This window comes from Orussus abietinus, unplaced genomic scaffold (assembly GCF_000612105.2).
Source record: "Orussus abietinus isolate OABI.00-Male unplaced genomic scaffold, Oabi_2.0 scaffold312, whole genome shotgun sequence".
NCBI classification, from domain to species: domain Eukaryota; kingdom Metazoa; phylum Arthropoda; class Insecta; order Hymenoptera; family Orussidae; genus Orussus; species Orussus abietinus.
In genome coordinates, this window is record NW_019394471.1 from 76951 (window position 1) to 103529 (window position 26579).

The 26579-nt window shown below is 36.8% G+C and overlaps 4 protein-coding genes across 6 annotated transcripts; 2 read left to right on the forward strand and 2 right to left on the reverse strand.

Moving 5' to 3' along the window:
* Positions 1–851: 851 nt before the first annotated feature.
* On the reverse strand, positions 852–6491 carry LOC105694649 (uncharacterized protein YJR142W). The gene is made up of 5 exons (XM_023432478.1): positions 6363–6491; positions 4870–4967; positions 4504–4708; positions 3341–3820; positions 852–3253 (listed from the first exon to the last, which is right to left on the reverse strand). The coding sequence occupies exons 1-5, from the start codon at positions 6436–6438 to the stop codon at positions 3138–3140; spliced, it is 975 nt and encodes a 324-aa protein (XP_023288246.1). The 5' UTR covers positions 6439–6491; the 3' UTR covers positions 852–3137.
* A 1496-nt stretch (positions 6492–7987) lies between these two features.
* On the forward strand, positions 7988–9280 carry LOC105694658 (28S ribosomal protein S22, mitochondrial). The gene is made up of 3 exons (XM_012415530.1): positions 7988–8133; positions 8236–8708; positions 8778–9280. Exons 1-3 carry the CDS (start codon positions 7995–7997, stop codon positions 9240–9242), a joined length of 1077 nt encoding a protein of 358 aa, XP_012270953.1. The 5' UTR covers positions 7988–7994; the 3' UTR covers positions 9243–9280.
* A 2407-nt stretch (positions 9281–11687) lies between these two features.
* Positions 11688–14299, forward strand: LOC105694729 (solute carrier family 35 member E1 homolog). The gene is made up of 3 exons (XM_012415658.2): positions 11688–12226; positions 12413–12621; positions 12688–14299. The coding sequence occupies exons 1-3, from the start codon at positions 11899–11901 to the stop codon at positions 13198–13200; spliced, it is 1050 nt and encodes a 349-aa protein (XP_012271081.1). The 5' UTR covers positions 11688–11898; the 3' UTR covers positions 13201–14299.
* LOC105694727 (glutamate receptor-interacting protein 2) lies at positions 14269–24654 on the reverse strand. Of its 3 annotated transcripts, none has more exons than XM_012415654.1 (6): positions 24335–24654; positions 22985–23578; positions 17701–18221; positions 15819–16141; positions 15489–15701; positions 14269–14620 (listed from the first exon to the last, which is right to left on the reverse strand). In XM_012415654.1, the coding sequence occupies exons 2-6, from the start codon at positions 23511–23513 to the stop codon at positions 14302–14304; spliced, it is 1905 nt and encodes a 634-aa protein (XP_012271077.1). In that variant the 5' UTR covers positions 23514–23578; positions 24335–24654; the 3' UTR covers positions 14269–14301. The 3 variants fall into 3 exon arrangements, with proteins under 3 accessions (XP_012271077.1, XP_012271079.1, XP_012271078.1); XM_012415656.1 differs by having other exon boundaries at positions 24254–24654; XM_012415655.1 differs by lacking the exon at positions 24335–24654 and adding an exon at positions 23644–23767.
* Between the last annotated feature and the right edge of the window lie 1925 nt (positions 24655–26579).

Below are 26579 nucleotides of genomic sequence, written 5' to 3' on the forward strand. Positions count from 1 at the left end.
TTTGAACAACTCATTTATTTCTGGCTATACTAATTAAGGACTCGATGAACGTAATGTCAATGTTTCACATTCTTGTAAACATAAGGAAACACTTGAATTGCATTTTACATTACATCTTGTAAACATAAGGAAACACTTGAATTACAAAAACATTTGTTTATTTCGTTGTACGCGAGTTCGAGGCAAACCAATATTAAAAACCAAAACCATTTAAGATTAGTTATAATTCATTGCTCATTTTATGTACAATTTCCTGCATATCTTGCCACAATCATTACTTTAGAACAGAAATTTTACGTACAATATATGCCTATATGTAAAAGAGAAGTACATGTTTTATTCTATTGCACATGGAATTTCTTCCGTTTGAAATAATGAAATTGGAAGTAATAACATGGTTACGGTACAAGATATTTGTGCACTATCTTACTAAAATATACAAAAACTTTATACCGCCTGCAAATCTACGCAAATCATGATTTTGTTTACGTGTAGAATATTGAAACATAATTCAATCGCTTTTAGTAAGTAAACTATTAAATTTCTGTTGGTAACTGTCGATAACGAGAAATATTTCAATTATGAATACCTGTTACGACAGCAAATGAAATTTGTTTATTTCCATAAATTACCTTATTAAAATATCAGCACGAGTGTAGGAAGATTAATCAGAGAATAACTGGTTCAATGCATCTTAGATACTCTTCCATAGTTTTACGCTTCTGGAATATTTAATGCTGGTCATGTAAAAATATTTTTACATTTCTGAGTGCCCTATACAGATTCATTAAGTTAATTTATGGAAACATTATTGACTCGTCATTTTGTATAATTATACTAATTANTCAAAGCATACACTTTTTAGTTATGTAAATCCATAAATGTAAATTTCAAATTCACAGACAACAAAGTGGTGGTGGTGACTAGCACATCAAGTATTTTGTTTTGTTAAAAAAGTATTAAAGTTACATGATCTACTCTAGGATAATAGCTAATGCGTCGTACTTAAATACTATCCGAAGTCTATCCAGAGGTCTTGAGATACAACTTTGCAATGGATTTGTCAATCGGCCAGATATATCTTTATATCATCTAAAGTCTTGATTTTTGGATAACACATGCAGTATAAATGCATCTGTTACCCTTTTTAATGATGGTAGAAAAATCTCAAGTCATTTTCGGAATACTGAAAAAGAATAATGACGCAAGAGCATATCAATTTCTTAAGGGAAGGCATTTTTGTTTGCTTGCTTTCTTAACTCGTTAACCATCACATTCTATCATATCGGTATGGCGAAAAAAGAGTTAAGAGTAAAAACATTAATGCAATAACATTTTAAATTGGTTCCTACACTTCAATGGGAAGATCGTGAGCCAGAAGGTACTGAAAATCTGAACTCTACCATCAGAGCTGTGCAAAACACTATTTGAAATAAGAATAGGACACTTTTCATGGATCATATTTATATTTGGACAATATAAGGTAGATTTTAAAAATGTTCTGTCATGGAAAAATGAAATATTTAACTACAGTCAGTTCCTACCTTATATGGTGCTCTGAATCGACATTACTTACTTTTTGTTGGGGAAACAATAAATCACACGTCATATACTTTTTGACTGATTGATTTCCATATTTCATGTTCCTTTAGTTATTATTCTACTGTACCGTATTTTTGAGCAAAATTTTCCAAGGATTATTTAAATTTAGCTTTTTCAAATAATTATTGTGAATATATGAATTGTATATTTATAGATTCTGTTGTTATCTCCAAACATAAGAATCTTAAATATTAGCAAATTTTTATCTGATTATTGTATGTTAATTGATATTTGACACAGTTTTATTTCAAATACTGCCCAGCTCTGTTACTCTCAAATATCTTTAAAATGATATGGGGGGGGGGGCATTCAATCCATTCATTCGGCAGTACCTTCATTATTGTCAGAAAGAAAAACATAATTGCATAATATCAATACTTATGCGTCTTTTCCGTATTTATCAATTTCCATAACGTCTTGCAACTTTCATTAAAACCTCTGTCTTCGATTTCACATTTTCAATTCAAAAACCTATCTAATATAATCTACGATAAATAACACAAATACTTTTGTTCCCTCTCACGAAAGCTATTCATTGTAAATAAAAAAATGCTACGTTCGATTCCTCTTTGTTAACAGTAAAATTGCATTATCAAACAAATAAACCCCATTCAGGATTTAACTGCTAATTTTCTAATATATCAAAACAGCTTATAGGTCATTCGGTAGTGTATAATTGCGAATGGACTTATGTTTATCGCGACCTTACATGATCTTAGTAAAAAAGTGCAATTTCAAGTCCAAGAAAGAGCATTTCCATTTGCCGTTCCTTAAAACAGAATTTCCCCATTTAAACTTACTACTCGGAATGCAGTCTTAATACTTTGGCCTCCAACATGTATATATTGATTAATTCACATCATAATAAATTATTTTCTTGTACGTCCAGCAACTAATATAAAAACAACGATTTTTGTACGATTCAGTTCTTAATCGATATTCCCGTTTTAAAACGGAGTAACGCGTAAGGGTATGTACATCGCTAAATTATTATAATGTGAATTAAAGAACAGATTGTATTTTGTCAGAGCTTGAGCAGTAACTATGATTTGAGTAACGTAGGAAAAAACAAGATTTAAATCCCAATCGGAAACATAGTTATACTCTTACTTTGGAGAAATACTTTTAAAGAACTGCATTCAGTTTTATACTTTCCCGTAGATATCACACGAAAGTCCATTCTCCGTCCCAACGTTTATGGTCGTTGGATGAACGCCGCGTTAAGGCATCAAGTCCTAAATAATGAACAGCATCTCCGATTGATCTATTACAAATTTTGTTTCCAAATACATTTCAGAATTCAACCTATATCGTCGGCTGTTAGAAACCTGCTTTCAACCGTGAATCGATCTACAAAGTAATCTATTGCTACAATAAATACTTCATATAATAGTGTACATTATTTATAAAATCAACTGGAAAAATGCTCGTTGGATCCTGAAAATGTAGGCAGAGTAGGAAAAGAGCATATTCATATTATCAGATTTGGAGCCTTAACGCGTTAGAAATTAGTACCTAGGTTTAAACTAAGTTTTTTATAGAGCGTCGGTAGCTTCACCATTGGCAGCTATTTTATATTTTCTTTGAGGCTGATTGTACATCGTCTGCAATGGAACATGCAGTAACTCCACAATTTGAATAAAATTTGGCTCTGAAACAAAGTACAAGAACACGTGTTATATTTTTTAAAAATATGTAAAAGTAATTATTGGTACAACATTAACTGATGCTAACTTACCATTTTCTGCCGTTATGTAACCATGTCTAATAAAAAAGTCTAAAGCTACTGGAACAGATGTGGTCTTAAAATGTGAAGACAGCACTCTTTCTAGACATTCCTTCACAGGAAGTAATTCGAACGTTTCTACTTCACCATCACTATTGCTGGGCACAAACTCTGGCGGTAATTCAAGGTCATAAACGAATTCTGTGTTGGGGAACAAACCCTTTTCACTCTCAAAAAATAAAGATACACAGCCTGCACTTTTTAATTTTGCAAGAAGATTTTGGGGGATACTGGCTTCTTCTCCAGCTTCTTTAATTCCTGTTTCATGGATACCAAAACCCACACTCAATCCACCGCTCACCATATTATCCCAATATCCTGGCCATGTCTCTTTACTTGAGCTTCGTTTTTGTAACCAGATCGATAGACCTTTTACAGGATCCATTACATATCCATTTATATCCACTCCATATTTTCTTATTCCAAATAAACCTGATTAAAAAATAATTACCTTAGCAAATTTATAAATATTATACATTATAATTAGAATACAATGATGCAATTTTTCAACTTATTAAATAAGAAATATTACATGTACATTATTCTGAAACCGGTGTCTAATATTTCTTCTAACATTTTTATCACATGTTACAACTGAAACAGTTATTAGAAACGGCTGAAGAAAACTTCGTAAGTAAACTGTAAATATTGTAACAAATTAAACACTATTGTTGTGCGTAATACGAAATACATCACTAAAACTTATTTCATTCAGAATCAATATTACATGTTAATATAAATTTTACGTATTTAATAATTCTTTAATTAGTAACAGACAAACCATATAATAAATACTCATAAGGATAAATACTTCAATGGCCTATCAAGATATTGGAGAAGCGATGACATGTGTCATGGATAATTTTATCATTCGATTTAAAAAAGATTTATTACTTTTCATGAAACTAAGATTATTGCTTCAAAGCATACACTTTTTAGTTATGTAAATCCATAAATGTAAATTTCAAATTCACAGACAACAAAGTGGTGGTGGTGACTAGCACATCAAGTATTTTGTTTTNAATTCTTTTACATAAATTATTATTACTGACAATACAAACACAGAATTCAATCAAATTAGAAAGTCTAAATATGTAATAATCATGATAACTTACATGTTGCAGACCGATCCATTTTAAATAGAGGTGGTGTGTTAAATTGTGATCGAACATCGTAATATTCATCTCGCCAACCTAGTAGAGTGATAAATTTCCCTCCAGCTCGCCACTCCCTAAGTACTTCGTCAACCCTAGCACTTCTTTCAGCATAATGCCTAAAAGCTGGGTTCAGTTGAACATATTCTGGTTGGACTTGAAAAACCTATAAGTAAAATAATTTCTGAACTACCAAAACATGGCCAAAAATTCATAATATAGGTAGAATACCAGATTTAACATATAAGAATCATCTACCATACGGTAACACTGAAATAAACATATGTATTATGTACAGTCATTAAGATAATGGATAAGATGGCTTACCTGTGGATAATTTAACAGTTCTTTCAGAACATCTGGTCTTATAAGACCAATTTGTTGTCCATCGACTACGAATGCTCTGTAATCTCCAGAATGAAAACCTGAAAATGAAAGTTTATTGTAGTTAACGATTTAAACTACTGTATATGTATAAATGAACTAAATTGAACATCCAGAATATGAATAAAAAAAATTATACCTGCTGTGAACAAATCGATGTATATTGCGGCATAAACGCGAATTACTAGCTGTGTATTAGAATAGCGAGAAGACTATTAAATGAGTAATGTCTAATGACCTCACTTAATAAGTTATCAATTATTAATGACATTTTTGTTGATTGCCTGTTTATTGAGTGATTTGTACTTTAAAAGATTTTAAGACTTGCTTTTTAACTTCAAATGAAATCGAAACAAAATCATGCAAAAGTCACGAGACTTCTATACAATTAGGTTTGGGTTTCCTTTTGTCTCTTTGGTCATCAGTCGTGTCATGTATCTGAACGTTATTCTAGGAATATAACATTTAATAAGCTCAATCTCAACAACGCCGTCATTTTGTAATCTTTTAGAAGGCATTCTATATTTATACTCGTTATTACTTATTTGCTTTTGATAACCAGTATTATTGCAATAGAATGTTCAATAACAGATAACAGAAGGGACTTGAAACTCGTTTTAGTTGTTCATGGATGGTAATAGAACAGTATATATAATAATAAAGGTGGCTCAATTGAATACAACCATATTGATTATTAAATAAATCTACATGATAATAATTTATTCTAAACACTGAACACGATATACAAACGAAAATTAAAACATCTAAGCCTAGTTATAATAATATATACATATGTAGCATTAAAGAAAACTTCATTATTTGTCAATAAAATCAACTTCCTTGATCGCAAGAAAACAGGTACAAATTATAAAAGGAACATCGAATGTTATTTTAGGATTTTGGCCAATCGCCTGGTATGCTTCAACATTACGAACACACCGGACATAATGAATACTACTTCTACTGCCAGAGGAAGAAGCCTTGATAAGCCTGGTTATTCCACTAAATGATAAAAGATAATACAATTGTTTATCATTGTGTACAAGTACACATGTCAACGTCAGGATAACCTCGCAAAAGAAGCGCTAAACTTGAATGGTGTCTGTTTTGAGCGTAACAGAATAGGCGGTGAAATAAGCTCCAAAAACATGGAATATAAATTGCTCCGAATTTGCAAACGAAACCGTTTATGCGCATAAGTGGAAAAATGCGTAATCGACGGCACTCTAAGATTCATGTATCACTTATTAGGCATTCTTTCAAGAAGAAATCTTTTTTATTTCTGTTTGGAAAAGCGAAGCGACACGAACAACAGTCGAAATCAATATTCCGGTAGACAGAAGGGAACACGCAGATTTTTATCGATGACGGTACATGGAATGGCTCGAAGCCATCGGAAAAAGGAATTATTAGCTTACCCTAACGAGTTTCATTACCTGACAGATAAAAGCAATTGCATTTTCGAGCGAGTTTCAGTAACCGTGACATCGGTTCCGTATCTTTGGACGCCATGATGTTTCGTAGCCGTCAGACAATTACAAGAAAAATTGTTGACCTAATCACGGCATTGATGCGCAAGGTTCGTCCGTTTAGAGTTGCAGCGCAACAGTACTGCGCATTATCTTCTGCATTCAACGTTTTGCAAATAGGGCGTTTATTACGTATTTCTGACGAGAGCGCTCACTTATTGCACTTTCATCTCACGTGGGTTTATTCGCCGAATTACGAATTCGCTATATAGCTATATAAAAGAAAGAGATCACTAGCTCATCTCTGCTAGCACCAGCTAGCACTTTCGGTCTAGTAATATTGCAAATAAAGGTACATACCTTGTAAATCAAAAATTGTTGAGAGGTATTGGGTTATAGATAGGAAAGGCGGGAAGATGGAAAGCCGTTAAAAGTAAAGAAGAGGACTCGAGTCTATCTATATTTCTTAAATATGTGTTACATTCATATTTACATGTACTATAATTAGAAGTTCAACAATATAATTTTCTTATCATGTCATGTAAGCACGAATTATTTAACAGTTTTCAATGTTTAATAATGTAATATAACCTCGCAATAACAAAAACTAACCTGTACATCCTAGTAAATTCTCTTTCTTCTAACGAAAATGGGTCTGAGGCATTATATAATTCCCTTTTTATTTTAATAAGGTTATTATTACGTCTCCGAATACGATTATTGCCAAAAATCAAAACACCCAAGAGGTTTTCCGTTTTGAATTTCGGTGTCACAATCCGTGGAAGATGGCGTTCACGGCGTTTATTTTTCTATCTTTTCTTGTATGCTTCACCATTTCGTTTAAAAATTTATGTCGAGCCAATTCATATGAATGGTCTCGCATTTTCACCACTAAAAACGTTCCGCAATACCGCGAGCTACTCATTTTTCACATTTTCGCTCAATTTGCTTTGCGTAATAGACGCCCAGGTTTGTTCGTCTGCTTAGGATCACTCGTACGAAATTATTATAACCAGTTATAACCCTGCCACGATGCGCAGAAAAGGAGATACTAACACAAGACGTATAAATATACACTGGTAATCTATATTTGTTTAAAAACATGTTAGAATAACCACCACCCTTATTGAGCGAAATGGTGGAATTGGATCTTGGGTTCATTTCCAAAATGATTTCATAAATTCTGATATGTTGATCGCACGCATTAAGGCTATTGTGGAACATAAAGGAATATGAAATAATAAATAAGAATTGGATAATAAAATATAAAATTCAACTAATGGGAGTATGCACGATGTTATTTCATGCCTAGTTCAGAGGAAATTTCGAACGATCGATCTGCAAATGGCTTGAAATATATTAATTTTATTTAATTCTGGTGTTACATTTCACCTTATGTGTTAAATTAAAACAGTTTTTATGCATCTACGTTAAAATGTATGTTCGATTCACTGATGTTAGATGATAATGCAGAAAGTGAATTTAGTTACTAAATATCCGTATGGGTGCAGCACAAAACTGTGATCTCGCAGATTTGTCCGAGACAAATCTCTATGGTTCTCTAGTTTAATGTTACAGTTCCACAAGTTAAAAGCCAAGATGGCAAGTACCGGAACTCAGTTTATGATATTTCTTGGGAAAAATGTATTGTCTCGTAATTCACATACGGTTTTACGTTACCCGCGATATAATTTGACCACCAAATATCGAGAATATAATATTAGTACTTCTGAGTCACGTAAGTATTATAATGTTTTATATTTATAGGTTATATATCAGTATAATTAATGTTTTTACTCTGAAGAGTTTGAATTTGATTTAGAATAAATATTTGTTATAGATACTGAAGCTGATCCTGCCCCTTTATTTTTTAATGAAAAGGTGCAAATACTTCTTAAAGAGTTGACAGGAATAAACCATGAGAAGGTTTATCGAAATCGAAAACTAGGTGATAGACTGACAACTCCTAATGTTAAATTTATGACAAATGATGAGCTAGCAGAAGCACGTGCTTATGCTGAAAGTAGAGGAGCCCGTTCGTTACAGATGCCTCCTGTCGTAAAACAAAGAAAAGAAATTAATAAGATTCTTTGTAAAGATGTGGCATTGCAAGGACATGATACAGCAAAGTATGTTTTTACAGATATTACATTTGGAATAAAAAATTCTGATAGACTAATTGTGATCAGAGAAACTGACGGTACCTTAAGATATGCAAAATGGGATGAACGAAGTCGGGTTAATCAAGTGTACTTTCCTATAAAAGGAAAAGAATTTAGAATGCCAAAAATGTTTCAACAGGAACACTTGGAGGTATTATATGCTAATTACCCTAAGCTAAAGGAAAATTGATTATGACTTATTTATCTTACTTTATTTTAGCCTGTTTTACTTCGTAAGGATTATGAGTTTATCCTTGATCGAGCTTGCATGCAGCTTGACCCAGATGACCCTGAATACCATAAGATCACTACTATAGTTTACGATCGTATAAGCAATGAAAAGGACTATGACCTTTTAAGGTCCACAAGACATTATGGACCCTTGATCTTTTATCTAGTCTGGAACAAAAAAATCTCTGAATTACTTCTTGAAAATATAACTACAGAGAGAATACAGGATGCAGTTAAGTTAATTCAGTTATATCATGTAATTCATCCCAATGAGGAAACTGCTAAATTAAAATATGCTGGTAATGATTTAAAATATTTGGAAGAATACACAAAGTTGGTGTCATCGAATCAAGGAAAACTTGTTGCAGCTATTAATACATTTAAAGAAGTTCAAAACCAAAGACAAAAAATTCTTCAGGAAGTAAGAAAAAATCAGGTTGAAAATAAAGTGTAGATGTATTTACGAAAATAAATGGTTCCTATAAAAAGAAACACTGTTCAAGTCATTCAAGTTAAAAGGAATGATACCTCTGGTTGTCAGTCGTGTATTAACATATATAATTTGTTTCTATTCATTGTGGTTTTACTTTATCATTTTTTAATTTGTTTAATTCTTTGTTTTTAACTATTTTATATATTTATAAGTGGACGAGGGTTTTTAAGTTTTTATTCGTTATTGTAAAGTATGTGTTACATAATTAACATTTTTTAACGTATATAAATTTAGTGAGAATATGCAATATTCTTTTTCAGATGTTTCATTTTTAAGATATATTTTACTACCAATTAATATATTTACTTTCAGATCCATTTAAAGTCATCTGTAATTTTGTACATTTATGTATAATGATAGATATGAATGCTTTCTTATCATACATTGTCACAACTCAATGATTCTATACCACAGAGGACTGCTCGATTCGCGTATTTTCTCCACAAGGAGTGGTGGTCCCTTGACGTCACCGCGGACCCGTCTCAATCTTAGACCACATACAGGGTGTAACAGAACTGGTAGTCATGGTTTATACAGCGCTATCCTTGTTAAAAAAAAGTAGTCTAAAAGTCCTGTACTATTTTTCCCTACAGTGCACAAATTTTCTGTAATAACTAAGTCAAGCAGAGCTAATCAATTGCATTCCCGAACGGAAGGCACAGCGGAGAGGACGCCGGTAACTGAATTCTTTGCCGGTAGGACTGCGTTCGGCTGCCTGCGGCGTAGCAGCCTTACCGCCGTGATTGATTGGCTGTGCTTGACTTATTGTTAGGTATTACAGGAAATTTGAGCACTGTAGGAAAAATAATACAGGACTTTTCGACTCCTTTGTCAAGAAGGATAGCGCTGTATAAACCGTGACTACGAGTTCTGTTACACCCTGTATACGTAGCAGCGGCGAAACGGCAACGGCGAAATGTCTTGCTTCGTGTGCTGTACCTGCATAGAGGTCTTGATGTACGAAATTTAAGCTATAGGATGAATGTTAAAAAAACATATGCAGAAACTTGTTTTTCACTGAGAAATTTATTCATTTTGAATGAATATTAATTTGGTGCATTTTTTTCTGAACTCTTTTTGTAGTTTTTTCGTATTCACGAAACAGGGCAGCCACAACATATGCTACAGTGTTATATACTTGCGCAGTAAGAACTTTCTGTAACGTTTAGAAAGAGAAAGAGACTTAATACTAATTAGACTAATTATTGCTGAATTATAATAGGAAAGGATTCCATTTCGAATTTTTTACGAGAGAATAATTATATTGAAATAACTGAGTAATGGTGAAAAATGTAATAAACAATGAATTGAATAGTTTATTACCATTCTACTACAATTAAGTAGTCTATTGACTACCTTTCGCACTTTTTAGCTCATTGTTATATACTGTCTAAATCTGGTGCACTTGTATATGTGTGCTTTTTCTTATGTTGAATTCTATATCTGTATCTATTTGCATAATAAATTCATTCACTAAGCTGTAAATGGTTTTAAAAAATGCGAAAAACGTTTAATTTAATACTTTATTGTCTTCCGCATTTGAAATAATTAATTAAGTATTCTATTGTAGCAAATTGTAAATGGAATACTTTTCTAGATAGACAACGGTTGACAGTAATCGCACCGTGATTGCGTTATATTTTCTTATAACTGACTTCCGTTTATCTTATATCGTTGCAATTTTATAACCTTTATGAAAGGTGTTAACAATTGAAAATGAAAAAAAAAAACTTTAATAAAAAACCGACTTAAAAAATTCACTAGAAAGTAAAATAATGATCTACAGACTACTTGTCTACTAATTACTGTAGATTTCTAAGTATTTTTTGCTTGGAAAATTTGAAGTCGGCTCAAAAAGAAAAAAGAAATAAAAGGTAACGGAATATAAAATTGAAGACACCGATACACTTTGTTTCTTTCTTGTGCCGGCTACAACTTTCCAAGCGAAAAAATACTTAGAGGTCTACAGTAGTTTGTACATTTTTTACTTTATAGTGTCTTTTTGAAGTCGGTTTTTTCATTAAAAAGTTTTTATTGCCGGTTATTCACATCCTATTTTCAACACCAATGCCACATGTTTCGGATGACGATGTTCTACAATGTGCTAATTTACATTATTTTTATATTGAGCGCGCTCAATTTACATAATAATCGCTAAGCATTTCTCTACTCTTTTGAAAGCAATATCAAAGATATCTTCATTCTGGTAAATCAAAGAAGCGAAATTACTATTTAGGAATATCACGGGTCTTCACGTGGTATTTTTAAAAGAAAGTGTCGTATTGTAAATTACGAGTTTCGATTTTTTTGGGGAATAAAGACGACTTTGATTTTTCTAGTAATTTTTATAATATAGAATAAGTCTCTAGGAAGGAAAGGTAGGGGAACCAGAGGCGGCAAGCCGAGTCCACGTTGGACGAAACGAGCGACAGCTGGAGGTGAAATTTGCGGAGATTTAAGCGCATGTGTTCGAACCGCGGTCGTGGTCTCAACTAATCGCGGCTAATCGACTCAGGCGCCATTAACCGAGATCGCGTGATTGCACGCATTGTTTGGTAGTGCGGAAAAGCAAACGCGTCCGACGCGAGTGATACGTCGTATTTCCACTCGTACGATTATGGCAGATAGACGGGTTAATCGAGAAGTGCTAACGATACTGTTCCTGTGTATATTATGGTATTTGACATCGAGCAGCAGCAACGTGGTCGGGAAGATGTTGCTGTCCGACTTCCCGTACCCGATGACAGTTACGATGGTTCAACTAACCTCTATCACCGTTTATTCGGGACCATTTTTCGACCTCTGGGGCGTTCGCAAGGCTACGTCCGAAATAACCTGGGGCTATTACTATCGGTTGATAGTGCCGTTGGCCATTGGCAAATTTATGTCCAACGTATTTAGCCACGTCAGCATATGGAAGGTCCCTGTCTCGTATGCACATACCGGTATGCGATTCATAATCGGCAGTATTTTAACGATAACACGTTGAGTCTTCGATTTAGGTTTCTCGAGTTCTTCTTTGAGTTTCTCCCGAAACTCGTATCAGCTTTATTTAAGGCTTAGTTATACGGATTCTACTTGTTAGGTCCTTGAGAAGTCTGCGCGTTAACTAAGGTTTGGCTCTGTCCCAGTGAAGGCTACGATGCCTCTTTTCACGGTCATCCTTTCGAGAGTGATCTTGAAGGAGAAGCAGACCTACAGAGTCTACATGAGCTTGGTACCCATCATCGGTGGAGTCGCCATTGCTACCCTGACTGAACTTAGCTTTAATATGACGGGACTCCTCAGCGCTCTGGTGTCGACTATGGGATTTTCCTTGCAACATATTTATTCTAAGAAGGTATCGAATATCGTATCCATAATTATAATGTGTAAACCTTTGTACTCACTTCTTGTATCGTTGCAGGTACTTCACGAAACTGGTGTTCATCACTTAAGGCTTCTGTTCATCCTTGGACGTTTGGCCCTAATTATGTTTTTGCCTATTTGGTTGATTTATGACGCGCGAAGTTTATTACATGATCCGGTTCTTAATGGTCCAACGGGATTAAATCACAAAGTCGTGGCATTGCTGGTTCTAGATGGCGTACTCAATTGGATTCAGAACATAGTAGCCTTTTCCGTTTTATCTATTGTAACGCCACTTACTTATGCCGTAGCAAATGCAAGTAAGCGAATATTTGTTATTGCGGTAACTTTGTTCATATTAGGTAATCCAGTGACTGGATTGAATGTTTTTGGAATGACAATGGCCATTATGGGTGTATTGTTTTATAATAAGGCTAAATATGATCAACGACAAGTCAAGCTGCAAGAACCTCTTCTTCCATCGAATGCGTTGCATATCCAAAATGGTGGTAGTTCCTATAAAGTGAATGGTTGGACTAACAGTAAAAAGGCACAATGGTATGCTGTCTAGTCTCAAATTTGTTGTAAATTACTTTCAAGGAAGAACCAGTACGAGTTTCATTCACGAAACTTGTTATTAGGATCAAGAAACGCTATGTGCCTTTGGAAAAGGTAAAGGCGTTCAATTTCTTTTGATTGATAAGACTCATATTGGGAACGAAATGTTTTTTTGATAATCGGTTTGGCACAAAGATACGGTGGCGAGTATCATACATTGTGGTGAACAAACTGCGATGACGAGTGATTTCTGTTTAAGTATCAATGTTATTACAATGGCTTAAGTAAGACCTATCGAAGACTGGACACCTCTAACACGCAATAGGATCCTGTACGGTGCTACTTTAACATCAGAGTGTAATTATAGGTCGTCTAGTATCCAGTGACAATTATTTAAAAAATGTGAAATCTCATTTAAGGTATTGACTTAATGTTTACCGATCTGGAAACTGAAATGTTACCGACATTCGCAGTCGGATAAGTTTCAATCCTGAAACGTGTTAGCATTATCCTATATACAATTTGTGGTTATGACAAAACCTGCTGGTAAGGTGTCATTTATGATTACGAAATTATTCTTGAAGTATTCGACAATTGCTGATTGCTGGATCGATCGGAGCTAGTCGAACGTGTTCGTAAGATGAGCACTATCTTGCGTTTATGTTCTTCAGAAAATACGTTGACAGAAAGCAGTATTCTGCCCCTATTTCATAGCTATTCTCCATCCTGCAACACGTTCTGTAAACATCTATTGCAAAATTTTCTGTATCGCAATAATTGTCGCATAAAAGTCATTGTTTCTCTTATGCAGAGGGGGAATGCGTAAGTAATTATTACGGGAAATGAAGTAATTAAATTTACATGTTACGATTAAGGCACATTTTACTAGAAAGTAAAGAATACTCCACTTTGTACAGACGTGTGTGTGTGCGTGTGTGAGGGAGTGCTTAAGTATTGTATGTGTGCCGCGCGTGGAGTGTGGCGTTCCATAACTGAAGCAATCTATAATACATTTATTTTTATAAATAAACGCATGCGTACAAAAATATAATAGCAGCATAGGGATTGTTCGAATGTACCGGCCGGCATAAATAAATAACGTATGTATGCGACTTTAGAGAGTTTTCGTTATGTTCTGAGGCGAGAGTGGTCTTACTATGGTCAGGTCCAATCGGGGACCTGCTGCCGCTATAAGTGGTACCGCCAAGCAGCAGTCGCAGTCCTCTGTACTGGCCTCGTTTACTCTGAGAATTCTGTCATAAGGCCGTAATACTCCGTCACAGGGTCCACCAGGCCTCAGACGATTGATGTACACTCCTCGTTCGTACAAACCATCGGACACGGAAAAACCGAAGTCTTCGTAAACTGGATCCTTGTGCAAGGAGACGTGCACAATTTGTTGGGATCTATCGGATCCGCTACGCCCGGGGGAACTAAAAAGTAGAAATTATACCTCCGTAAATATCGACTTTAGAAACCGCTAATCAAATCTTGTATGTACTCATAAAACAAAAAGATATTTTCACAAAGCTTCCACCTCTGGAAAATACGTTGGATAGCAATATCTGTTAAGGTGAAGTGAAACACGTCGAGGAACTTGATCGACGTCGATAGAGAAGATTTTTCTAAATGCCTACGTTGCCGACGTTTGTTTTTATTTTGGCAGTTGTGTCGAATTATATTGGATATTGTACCAAATGGCATATTCCACCTGTCGTTTTTGTACAATAAATATCAAGAAATCGAAGTAAAACTCCAGAAATCCTCTGAATTCATGCTTTCTGGGGCCCTAATTGACTGCAGAGGGACACCCTGGGCCATCTCTGATTTCCAGGTCAATTAAATCTTCACGCCAAGACCTCGTATTCCCATCGTTTTAGCATAGAAGCCCATACAACACTTTTTTTTATCTTTATCTCGTTCAAATGCGAGTTTATCGATTACCAGAATGTTCTAACTTGTTGTAAAATTGTCCTGACCCTTTCGTTTCTCATATCAGAGCCTTCGATAATTGTATATCGATGGAAATATGAGAGCTCGACGCCATTTTGGTTCTGGTGTGGGCTAAGTTAAAAAATGTTGTCAAAAAATCCACATTTTTAATGTGTCAGGACAATTCTTAGATGATCAGGAGTGATGTGTCAAAGTTTCGGACAGTTTGGTCTAATACCCTTAAAAAAAAGTGTTGTATTCGAATCGACTGATTTGAAGGGGGTTTCACTTCACCTTAAGAACAGGTTTTTCTGAGGATATTGCTGTTGGGTTCCAGCTTGTAACAATTAGAAATGTAACGATACATACCATGGATACGTAGGTATAGGTAATTCGGGCTGGCCGCTGTCAACAGAGGCCGTATCCCAGAGCCTTAGGATTTCGGGACCGGTTCCATTGCCTTCGCCCATGTCTCCCCAGGAGTCTACGGCGCTGTCGACACTCGGAAGACTCTCCCTAGCTGAACGCAGAATGCCGGCAGGGTACTGTGGCTGTATGGTGTCGCTTCCTATGCTGGGTTCTCTACAAGAATATTCGTCTTTTAGACGGAAAGTATCTTCTATTGTAACGGTAAACGTAACTTTATTTTTAACGTTACAGCCATAGATTAAAACGATTTAATTTAGTATCTAGATTCACCTTGTATCCGAAGAGGTGTCCGGTTTCCTTACTGTCAATGCAACCACCGAACTTCCAGGTCTGTGCAACAATTGTGCAGCCTGCCTGAGATCGCCCGGATCCAGTTTCTGTCCATCGATGGCCAAAAGTCTGTCTCCAGGAGCCAAACTCCCCGTCCGGTACGACAAGGAACCGCGTCGCACTTCGGAGATCACCAACTCTTCGTTCACCGTTAATCCCAAATCTGGCTGACCTCCAAGAGGCCGCGCAACTCGCACCGTGAATACCCCCGAACTGGGCACAACTGGACCGCCCACTTTGTATTCCGTCACTAATTCTACCTGCTGTGGAAAAGCAATGCTTATTATTCTATTCCTAGGAGTAACTCAAGTAGTACGAACTACTTAGTCATTGAAAAGTAAAGCAGTAACTAAAGTAATAACATCCGTTGTGCACGAAAAGATAATATCGAGAAATCTCATTCATGTCCATTCTTCGTCAAAGCTGACGCAGGACATAAAAAGTGGGGCCGTTTCCGAATTAGTTCAGGTGCAAAAACAAAATTGCCGCCCTTATTAATTTAATATTATTTAATTAAGAATTTCATATGCAGCATTTACCTTTATATCCATACCCACTGAATAGCAAACCTAACAGTTACGTAACATAGAGCTTACTAGTTACATGACATTTGTTACAATTCAGTAACTTAACAGTTATGTAACATGGAGCTAACAGGTTACATAATATTTGTTACTATCATATCCATATAAATGTAGCATAACTTTGTTACTCTCATCTTACATTATGTTACTGTCCTGATATTACTGTGTATATGCAGCACATATTTGTAACAAAACAGAACTACATTGGTGCTGTCATTTCTTTTATTACATCATCGTCGTCGTCATTATCATAATTCATCGTCAAATGTCATAAGATTAATATATGTCATATTTTGTTTACTACTCGTATGAAAAAATGTGACTTTAATTCACACGCGCATATACATTATCAGTCATTGTTTGCTAGTCGAATGAAATCCTAATTGTCTTTAAGTAAAATTAGATATTTTATCGTTACATAATTTCGTTGAAAGTCTGATTTGTCATTTCATATCTAACTATTGTCAAGTACCAAAAAATAATTAAAAATAAAAAATTATATAATTTTGGATAAAATTGCATGATCTTTTTTATTAAATGTATGAAAAATTAATATTATTTTAAATTAATTGAAATTCTAACATTAATATAACATGTTGCATAACATTTTACCTTACTGAGTGGGAAATAATAACTAACATCTAACTTCCATGTTACTTTTATGCTACATAACATGTTAGTTTCGAAAACGTAACATTTACCCAACAGTTATATAACAGTGTTCACTGGGAACTAAAGTAATAACATCCGTTGTGCACGAAAAGATAATATCGAGAAATCTCATTGATGTCCATTCTTCATCAAAGCTGACGCAGGACATAAAAAGTTAGGCCGTTTCCGAATTAGTTCAGGTGCAAAAACAAAATTTCCGCCCTTATTAATTTAATATTATTTAATTAAGAATTTCATATGCAGCGTTTACCTTTATATCAATACATATAAAGATAGCTTATTCTTCTACATGAGTAGGGTTAGAACGATCACTTATAAGATGAATCTGATTGAATTTTGTTCATCCGTAAGGTTATTTATCGCCAAAAGGTTTCGATTATTATTCTTATTAACCAAAATTTGACATATAATTAACGGTTTGCGGCCGCCCTTCGGTTTGACCGTCTATATGCGGGGGCACTTTTTGCACCCTTACCAGAAACAGTCCTGGTTAGATGGACGATGAATTTTTAATAGACATCTCAAAGGTATTCGATATTGAATAATAATCTTAGGCATTTCAATACCTGGGAGGAGTCCAAAATCGCGGCAACCTCCGCAGGCTGCAGGTCGCGAAGTATTCTCCGGTTGACGGCAATCACCTTGTCGCCGGGAAGCAGAACGCCGCTTCTCTCGGCGGGACCGCCGGCCTCCAGCAAATCCACGACGTAGTTCATCCGGTCCTCCGACGGTCTCAAAGCTAGGCCTAACCCTCTGTGATCGGGCCTCAGGATGACGGTGAGGCTCTCCTTCGTGTACAACGTTTGGTTGGAATTCTGTTGAGCCTGCGGTTGAGCCCTTCTTTTGACCGTTCTCGTGGATGCGCTCGGGGGTCTCGGCAAGATCTGCAGCTTTGCTATCCGGCAGTTCTCCGAAGTGTTCCTGAGCAATTTTGCGGCTCCTATGGCGTCCTGGACCGCCGTGTCGTCCACTGCCAGGAGTCGGTCACCTGGTTGCAAGGCCCCGCAACGATCCGCGGTACTTGCGGGACGAAGACTTTCGATGTAAACTCCGCTCGGGGTTTCTCGCACCGTCAATCCGAGTTCTCCTGTAGATGTTAACGCGTTAATAAGTATATACATCGATTCATGCATCCGGATAGACTAAGCGATGCAAAATTTCCGTTAAGTTTGCCTCATAAAAAATCATGAAATGAGTCTTGAAGGTGTTGCTTGTACTCACTGAACACCAAACCTAATAGTTATGTAAATTAAAACTAACAAATAACATTACGTTTGTTACAATGTACTAACCTAACAGTTACGTAACATAGAGATAACTAGTTACATGACATTTGTTAGAATTCAGTGGCTTAACAGTTATGTAACATGGAATTAACAGGTTACATAACATTTGTTACTATCATATCCATACAAATGTAGCATAACTTTGTTACTCTTATCTTACATTGTGTTACTGTCCTGATATTACTGTGTATATACAGCACATATTTGTAACAAAAGAGAACTACATTGGTGCTAACTGTCATCCATTTTACTGCATCATCGTTATCGCCATTGTCATAATTTATCGTCAAATGTCATAAGATTATTATATGTCATATGTTGTTTACTACTCGTATGAAGAAATGTGATTTTAATTCGTGCTCGCATACGCATTATCAGTAATTGTTTGCTAGACGAATTAAATCATAGTGTTTACATAAAATCAGATAGTTTATCATTCACATAATTTCATTTAAAGTCTGATTTAATATATAATACCTAACTATTGCGAAGTGCCACAAAATAATACAAAATAAAAAATTGCATATTTTTTTATAATATTGCATTATTTTTTATTAAATGTTTGAAAAATTAATATTATTTTAAGGTAACTGAACTTATAACATTAATACATGTTACATAACATGTTACTTTATTGAGTGGGAAATAATCACAAACATCTAACTTACTTGTTATTGTTATGCTACATAACATGTTAGCTTCGAAAACGTAACATTTACCTAACAGTTACATAACAGTGTTCAGTGGGTAATCGAGGTGACATTACAAGAGAATGAAAAGGTACAGGAAATATTTCTTTATATGGTATTTTATTAGACGTTTTACAGAGAATTTAACCATTTACGGACGATCAATGTTTACATACATTCGGTTTAAGGTTCCACTGATGCCACGTTCGCCATATTGAATTTTGACGTCAGTGGTGAGGAAATCGTATAAAATTCCCAATCGATATTCTATGAAGCATGTCAAATTTGCTAACAAGAACAACGATACAAAGAAAATAGGTATTCACGAAATGAGTCAGCCGGTGAATTTATGACCGATGCACTATGAAACAGGATATCACTCTCCGGAAATTGACCCGTCGACGAGGTTAGGATTCTGAGGTGACCGTTTTACGATGAACACGATTTCAATGCAAATACGTACCTACAGAACACTGTTATATAACTGTTAGGTAAATGTTACATTTTCGAGGCTAACGTATTATGTAGCATAAAAGTAACATGGAAGTTAGATGTTTGTTATTATTTCCCACTCGGTAAGGTAACATGTTATGTACCATGTTATATTAATGTTATAATTTCAGTTACCTTAAAATAATGTTAATTTTTCATACATTTAATAAAAAAAAATCACGCAATTTTATNTCGACTAGCAAACAATGACTGATAATGTATATGCGCGTATGAATTAAAGTCACATTTTTTCATACGAGTAGTAAACAAAATATAACATATAATAATCTTATGACATTTGACGATGAATTATGACATCCCTTTCTTTACGGATGTTGTGCTGCCAATATACGATCGAATAGCATTTATGTCCCTCGGTGTACTCCGTGAAAAAGAATCAGAGATTTCCAGCCCTCATGAATCCGCCATTTTGAAACATGTTCAAACTTTCTTTATGTTAATGTTTCCGTAAAGCATTAAATAAGACAGCCCTGTAGGGAAATATCTCCTCTATTTTTCATTCTGTAAACTTACTTTGATTGAAATGTATTTCATAATCTACTCATCCCTTAATTGACTAATCTTTGAACTGGGCGTAAAAAGTAGTTTCTAGAAAAATTGAAACTCACGTGTCGGATAGATCTTTCCTGGCTATTCCCAACAATGTATGATCAAATGTAATTAAGACTAATTACAAACAATACTCCATTTTCTTAAGCTCAGCTGCACTAAGTTTGTTTGACTGATTATCGTTACATTTTCTATTGATAAACGTGTTGGAACGAAAAGTTAATTTACTTCAAAGAGCGAATGACTTTGAAAGAATGAATAATATTCTCGTAATAACCTAAAACTTAATAAAATTACCGGTGTATCTGACGCTTTTTCTCAAACCTCTGTTAGTTACCATTGAGTACTGTTTTGCAACGACTTCAAATAATATTTATTCGCCGTTAATTATTTTTTGTATCAAATATTAAATTGTTTGAATTCAATAAAATATTCTATCCAAAATGTAACAGAATTTCCATTAATATTTTCAATACTTGAGAGCAATTTTATACATGAAATTCTTTTCGAAAAATCGTTTCTACTTAATAGCTTGCCATTGTTTAGACTGCAACACCGATGATTTTTAGAAAATCAGTTTTACTGGAGTCATGAAATTTCTTGAGCAAAAAGCAATTGAGATTACCACACGTAACTAATTTCGCCTACACGCAAAAAATATTTGGGTGAATTAATGAAATTTTTCTGAATTAAACCATGCAATATGGTTATTATACGGACAACCGAATTAAATGTGGTAGGTTACCCCAAACATTAAAGTAATTTGGTACATTTAACTAAAATATTAAGTTCATTGACTTAAAAATGGGCTAAAATAGACAAAACGATTTAATCAAAACACTTTCGTTAACCGAAGCAAACTAATTTGCTCGTGTGAATTAAAATTCGGTTACCTCAATATATCAAAACGTCAAAATATTTATAAAACTTTTCTCCAAACTGGGTGCATCGAATAATTTGAAACTTTAGCACTTGTCATGAAAGCTTTAAGGAAGAAGGCGATGCCCATGAAATTTAATTTAAAAAAAAAAAAAGAATTTTCATTCGTCCTAGACTAGAACCAAGGACACATACTTTTTGGGAAAATGAAATTTCACGCACATCGCATATCGTTCTTCCTTAGGGCCTCAAAAATCACGTGCTGAACTTTCAAATGATTCGGTGACCCGTTTGCAGAAAAGTTCTATCAATATTTATATTTTTTTATATATATTGAATGACCCTTTCATATCACCTTAAGGTGACGTGAAAGTGGCGTCGAAGAGGTTTTGTTTATAAAACATTTCTCCTAATTCGGTTTACCAAATAGTTTGAAACTTTACAACGTGAATAGGTAGACTATAATGAAGGTCCTGAAACTCATGAAATTTCAATTCTTTTCAAATTTGATTATAGATATTTTAAAAATAGTTTATAAAAAATGAAACTTCACGAGTTTCAGGACCTACCTTAGGGTCTTCACATTCACGTTTTAAAGTATGAAACGATTTGAGACACCCAGTTCGTAGAAAAGTTTTATGAACAATTGAGCTCTCGGATGTCGTTTTCACATCCCCTTAAGGGGCTGTGAAAGTAGCATTTGAGGGATCGTTCATGGAACTTTTCGCTGAACTGGGTGTACCGAAACGTTTCAAATTTTACAACGCGAATATGGAGTCCATAAAAAAGAACCTGACGCCCATGAAATTTCATTTCTACTACAAAATCTAAAAAATACCTATAAACAAATCTAAAAAAAAAATTCAAATTTCATGAATATCAAGACCTTCTTTATAGTCTTCATATTCACGTTGCAAAGTTTAACACAATTCGACCAATCCAATTCGGCGAAGAATTTGATAAACAAAACCTCTTGGATGCCATTTTCACGTCACCTTAAATGAATGAATTTTTTTTTTTCTTCTTCGATCTTGTAGAAAGGAAATTTTTCCTTCGGCTTAAGATGAAGTGAAACACGTCGAGGAACTTGATCAACGTCGATAAAGAAGATTTTTCTAAATGCCTACGTTGCCAACGTTCGTTTTTATATTGACAGCTGTATCGAATTATATTGGATATTGTACCAAATGGCATACCCCACCTGTCGTTTTTGTACAATAAACATCACGAAATCGAAGTAAAACTCCAGAAATCCTCTGAATTCATGCTTTCTGGGGCCCTAATTGGCTGCAGAGGGACACCCTGCGCCATCTGTGATTTCCAGGTCAATTCAATTTTCACGCCAAGACCTCGTATTCCCATCGTTTTAGCATAGAAGCCCATACAACACTTTTTTTACCTTTATCTCGTTTAAATGCGAGTTTATCGATTACCAGAGTGTTCTAAATTGTCGTAAAATTGTCCTGACCCTTTCGTTTTTCATATCAGAGCCTTCGATAATTGTACATGGATCGAAATATGCTCGATGCCATTTTGGTTCTGGTGTGGGCTAAGTTAAAAAATGTTGTCCAAAAATTCAAATTATTACCTTTATCTCGTTCAAATGCGAGTTTATCGATTACCAGAGTGTTCTAAATTGTCGTAAAGTTGTCCTGACCCTTTCGTTTTTCATATCAGAGCCTTCGATAATTGTACATGGATCGAAATATGCTCGATGCCATTTTGGTTCTGGTGTGGGCTAAGTTAAAAAGATGTTGTCCAAAAATCCAAATTTTCAATGTGTCAGGACAATTCTTAGACGATCAGGAGTGATGTATCAAAGTTTCGGACAGTTTGGTCTAACACCCTTAAAAAAAAGTGTTGTATTCGAATCGACTGATTTGAAGGGGGTTTCACTTCACCGTAAGGTAACGAATGATGGCATGAACGGGTACCCGACAAGCCGCGCTCCAGCTGAACCAACAGCGGACCCGAGGTGGCGGCGCGCGTCTCCTCCATGTTCGCCACGTCGTATTCAATGGTCAAGGACGTGATCGGGGCGTCGGAGGTCCTCCTAAGAGCCCTCTGGGCTTCGGCCAGGGTAAGACCCCTGAGTTCCGTGTCGTCGACCGCCAAAAGTCTATCGCCGGGTCTGACCCGACCCTCCCTGGCGGCCGGACCGTCCGCCTTGACTCCGATGACCACCAGCGCCTTCGCGACTCCCCCGCGCAGAGTCACCCCGAGGCTGCCACCTTCCCTTTCGACCCTGACCTGGGCCACCTTCGAGGATACACTTTGCGGACACGCCGCGCTGCCGTCCACCTCATCCAGGATGATGAAGTTGTGTTGGTGAAGCTGCTGCTGCTGTCCGGACGCGTCGTCCGACCTGACCGTGGAGTCCGAGCTCGCCGAAGTGGCCACGCTCCCGGGGCGGGCGCGACTCTTGTGCGAGCGCATAGTCGCCAGTCGCAGGGAACTGAACATCTTCGCCGACTGGTCTCGAAGGTTCTGGACCTGGACCTAGGCCACGCTCCGATCCCATTCCTTGGCTAGAACAGAGGAAAAACGGTCTCCTATGGTTTCCGAGTTTTCTCGGGGATATAGTGGCGCGTACCTTCTCCGACGGGAGATTTACGAGACCCGGCTTCGGATTTCACGAGGAAAATAACAGAGACCGTTACCGTTTCTTTCTTTCCAGTAATACGTTAATATAAATATTGCGCAACTGTGTAATGTCGCCTACCTAGATTTATAAGTTAATGGTATACCATTAAGTTGTTTCTACATGGAATAAATTTATTTTAGGAATAAAATTCCCGAAACGAGGGTCCGGGGAGACGGGTGTACAAGAAATTCTTGCTTCTCCGGCAGGGTATGGAGCAAAATACGTCTCGCGAAAGGGTAAACGTTTACGGTTGGGGGACAAAGATTAACCCCTTGCCCTGGAGAGGTGACTCTCGATCACCTCTGGCAACGCGAATGGCAAAGGGTTAACTTCACCGTGTCGAGGACCCGTCGATCGTTGTTGCATTTTCGACAGGTCCCGGCGAACGTCTCCACTAAACTTCATCATCCAACGAGGGAAATGTCACGTTTCTCCGCGTATAAAGATTTTCTCATTATTTACTCCCGAAGTGCCGATTAATTTTCTATACGCGCGAAGGTCCGCTGTTTGCGTCCGAGGTCTAGGAGCTTCGAAGAACGAATCCAAAGCCGATTATTACAGGTGCCCCCCGCCGTCTAGTGGCGCCTGCTTCGTTGCCAACATTCCAAAGAAATCCACCCTCGCCAACGGAGGTACCCACTCTTCATGGCTTCGTCCACCCGCGAGGGTCACCGGCCTCTTCCCACTCCGCGTCCTCCACTCCTGGGATCGAGCACCTTTGAAGTCTATATCTTCGCCCCGACCCCCCCGCTACATCCCCGCAGTCACGTACTCCTACAAAGGTCACATCCATGCATGCGCTTAAGGTCGAAGAGGGGACAAGACCCGAAGAAACCGAAAGGGTCCGTCGGCTTCCGATTCCGTCGCCGGCGCCCGGGCCGGGTCGTTTCCGCGAGCGGTCCGCCGCACTCCACCTTTGTTTAATCGCGCTTCGTTTTCCGGGCATGGAACGCGCTCCGGCCGAGGGGCAAAACTCCTCGGGACTGAGCGAGAAGCGGCAGAGCGTGCGCCGCGCGAGGAAGGCGAGGCGCGCCTCGAAAATAACTCCGCCCGTAGGGCCGCAGTTCGCGGCAAACTTGGGCCTCTATTTATACGCCAGCGGGACACCCGGGACACCAGGGACACCCGGGACACCCTCGACTCGCAGGCGCGGCCCTGCGGTCAAAGCGGCGTGTCAAATAAGTCTGCACTTCTCGTTAAGAGTGCGCGGTCCAGTTTCTAATTGAGCACGATCGAGAGAAAACCAACGAGTCGGGAATCGCGAGCTTCGGTCGTGGTCGATGGTAGCGGCCAGCGGATGCGGACCAAGACCAAAACTATGATGGTCTTGGTCTTGGTCGAGGGACTGTTCACTTCGAAATCGATGAAAATGATGCGCCACAATTCGGGAATAAGCAACGATCGGTCTTGAAATTGTGCCAATGTTTTGGTGATTTCCAAACATTTCCCCCGGATTTCCAGAATGAAAATCTTGAGTGAATACTTCGATGTTGGTCTTAAGGTGATGCGAAAGTGGCGGCGAAGAGGTTTTGTTTGTAAAACTTTTCTCACAACTCGGCTTACCGTATAGTTTGAAACGTTACAACGTGAATTGGGAGGCTATAAAGAAGGTCCTGAACTCGTGAAATTTCAATTCTTTTCAAATTTGTTTATAGGTATTTTAAAGATAGTTTATAAGAAATGAAATTTCGCGAGTTTCAGGACCTACCTTAGTCTTCAAATTTACGTTTTAAAGTATGAAACGATTTGAGACACCCAGTTCGTAGAAAAGTTTTATGAACGATTGAGCTTTTGGATGCCACTTTTACATCCCCTTAAGGTGATATGAAAGAGTCAGCCTATATATATCTGAGAGGTCAAATCGTTGGGGAAAGTATTCTCCGAATTGCGGGTATCGATTCGTTTCAAATTTTACCACAGGAAGATGGAGAGCCTAAAGTAGGTCCTGAAACTCATGAAATTTAATTTTTCATCAAAATTGTATTTATTTATCATGAACTAGAATCAACATGGCGTGGTCCGGGCACGTTTTCGATGTTTTACGCTTGTTAGAGGCTTAAGAATCGAAAATGAAGAGTTTTAGGACCTAGATCGAACAATTTAGAACACTGTAGAAATTAAATATTACAGAGTCAGGTGGGAAAATATGGAAAATACTGTCACCAACGATTGCAAGAGAATGCTGGCTTGTCTCGAGGCTAACGCGGGTTTTTAGAGCAAAAATTTAGTTGCAGCTAAACGTCACAGATGGCGACGTTGGTCCTAAACAGTCGTTAGAATAATGAATTCACAGGATTTCGACAGTTTTACATAGATCTCTTCATCGTTACTTTCCTGAAATTACATATGGAACGCTTCGGTTCGTATAATTATCAAGGTAGACTGTAAAAAACTTCAACATAAATATAAATGTCGGTAACGTGTCGCGTCAGCTTATGTTACGACTTGAGTATTCAAAATGATGTTCCCACCAAAATAGATGTATTTTAATTTATCGACCTCGATTAAATTTCTTAGTGCCTTTCGTATTATCTCAAATACTCGTCTTGGTCTCTCTCGGTCGATTTTTGGGATTGATGTCGGACTAGCACTGATTGCATGACCAAGACCAAGACCGATTTGCTAGTCGCTATCTCTTAAGGTGAAGTGAAACACGTCAAGGAACTTGATCGACGTCGATAGAGAAGATTTTTCTAAATGCCTACGTTGCCGACGTTCGTTTTTGTATTGACAGATGTGTCGAATTATATTGGATATTGTACCAAATGGCATACTCCACCTGTCGTTTTCGTACAATAATTATAAAGAAATCGAAATAAAACTCCAGAAATCCTCTGGATTCATGCTTTCTGGGGCCCTAATTGACTGCGGAGGGACCCCCTGCG

Excerpts from the sequence above, each read along its gene's own strand:
- LOC105694658 (XM_012415530.1), top strand. The coding sequence starts at position 7,995 with ATGGCAAGTACCGGAACTCAGTTTATGATATTTCTTGGGAAAAATGTA. Across the intron at positions 8,134-8,235 it reads TATTAGTACTTCTGAGTCAC|ATACTGAAGCTGATCCTGCC; the intron begins GTAAGTATTATA and ends TATTTGTTATAG. Across the intron at positions 8,709-8,777 it reads TTCAACAGGAACACTTGGAG|CCTGTTTTACTTCGTAAGGA; the intron begins GTATTATATGCT and ends ACTTTATTTTAG.
- LOC105694727 (XM_012415654.1), bottom strand. The coding sequence starts at position 23,513 with ATGTTCAGTTCCCTGCGACTGGCGACTATGCGCTCGCACAAGAGTCGC. Across the intron at positions 16,142-17,700 it reads CGATTTTGGACTCCTCCCAG|CAGGTAGAATTAGTGACGGA; the intron begins GTATTGAAATGC and ends GCTTTTCCACAG. Across the intron at positions 15,702-15,818 it reads GACACCTCTTCGGATACAAG|AGAACCCAGCATAGGAAGCG; the intron begins GTGAATCTAGAT and ends ATATTCTTGTAG.
- LOC105694649 (XM_023432478.1), bottom strand. The coding sequence starts at position 6,438 with ATGGCGTCCAAAGATACGGAACCGATGTCACGGTTACTGAAACTCGCT. Across the intron at positions 4,968-6,362 it reads CAATTGCTTTTATCTGTCAG|GTTTTCATTCTGGAGATTAC; the intron begins GTAATGAAACTC and ends TTTCATTTTCAG. Across the intron at positions 3,821-4,503 it reads AATGGATCGGTCTGCAACAT|GTTTATTTGGAATAAGAAAA; the intron begins GTAAGTTATCAT and ends TTTTTTAATCAG.
- LOC105694729 (XM_012415658.2), top strand. The coding sequence starts at position 11,899 with ATGGCAGATAGACGGGTTAATCGAGAAGTGCTAACGATACTGTTCCTG. Across the intron at positions 12,227-12,412 it reads TGTCTCGTATGCACATACCG|TGAAGGCTACGATGCCTCTT; the intron begins GTATGCGATTCA and ends GCTCTGTCCCAG. Across the intron at positions 12,622-12,687 it reads AACATATTTATTCTAAGAAG|GTACTTCACGAAACTGGTGT; the intron begins GTATCGAATATC and ends GTATCGTTGCAG.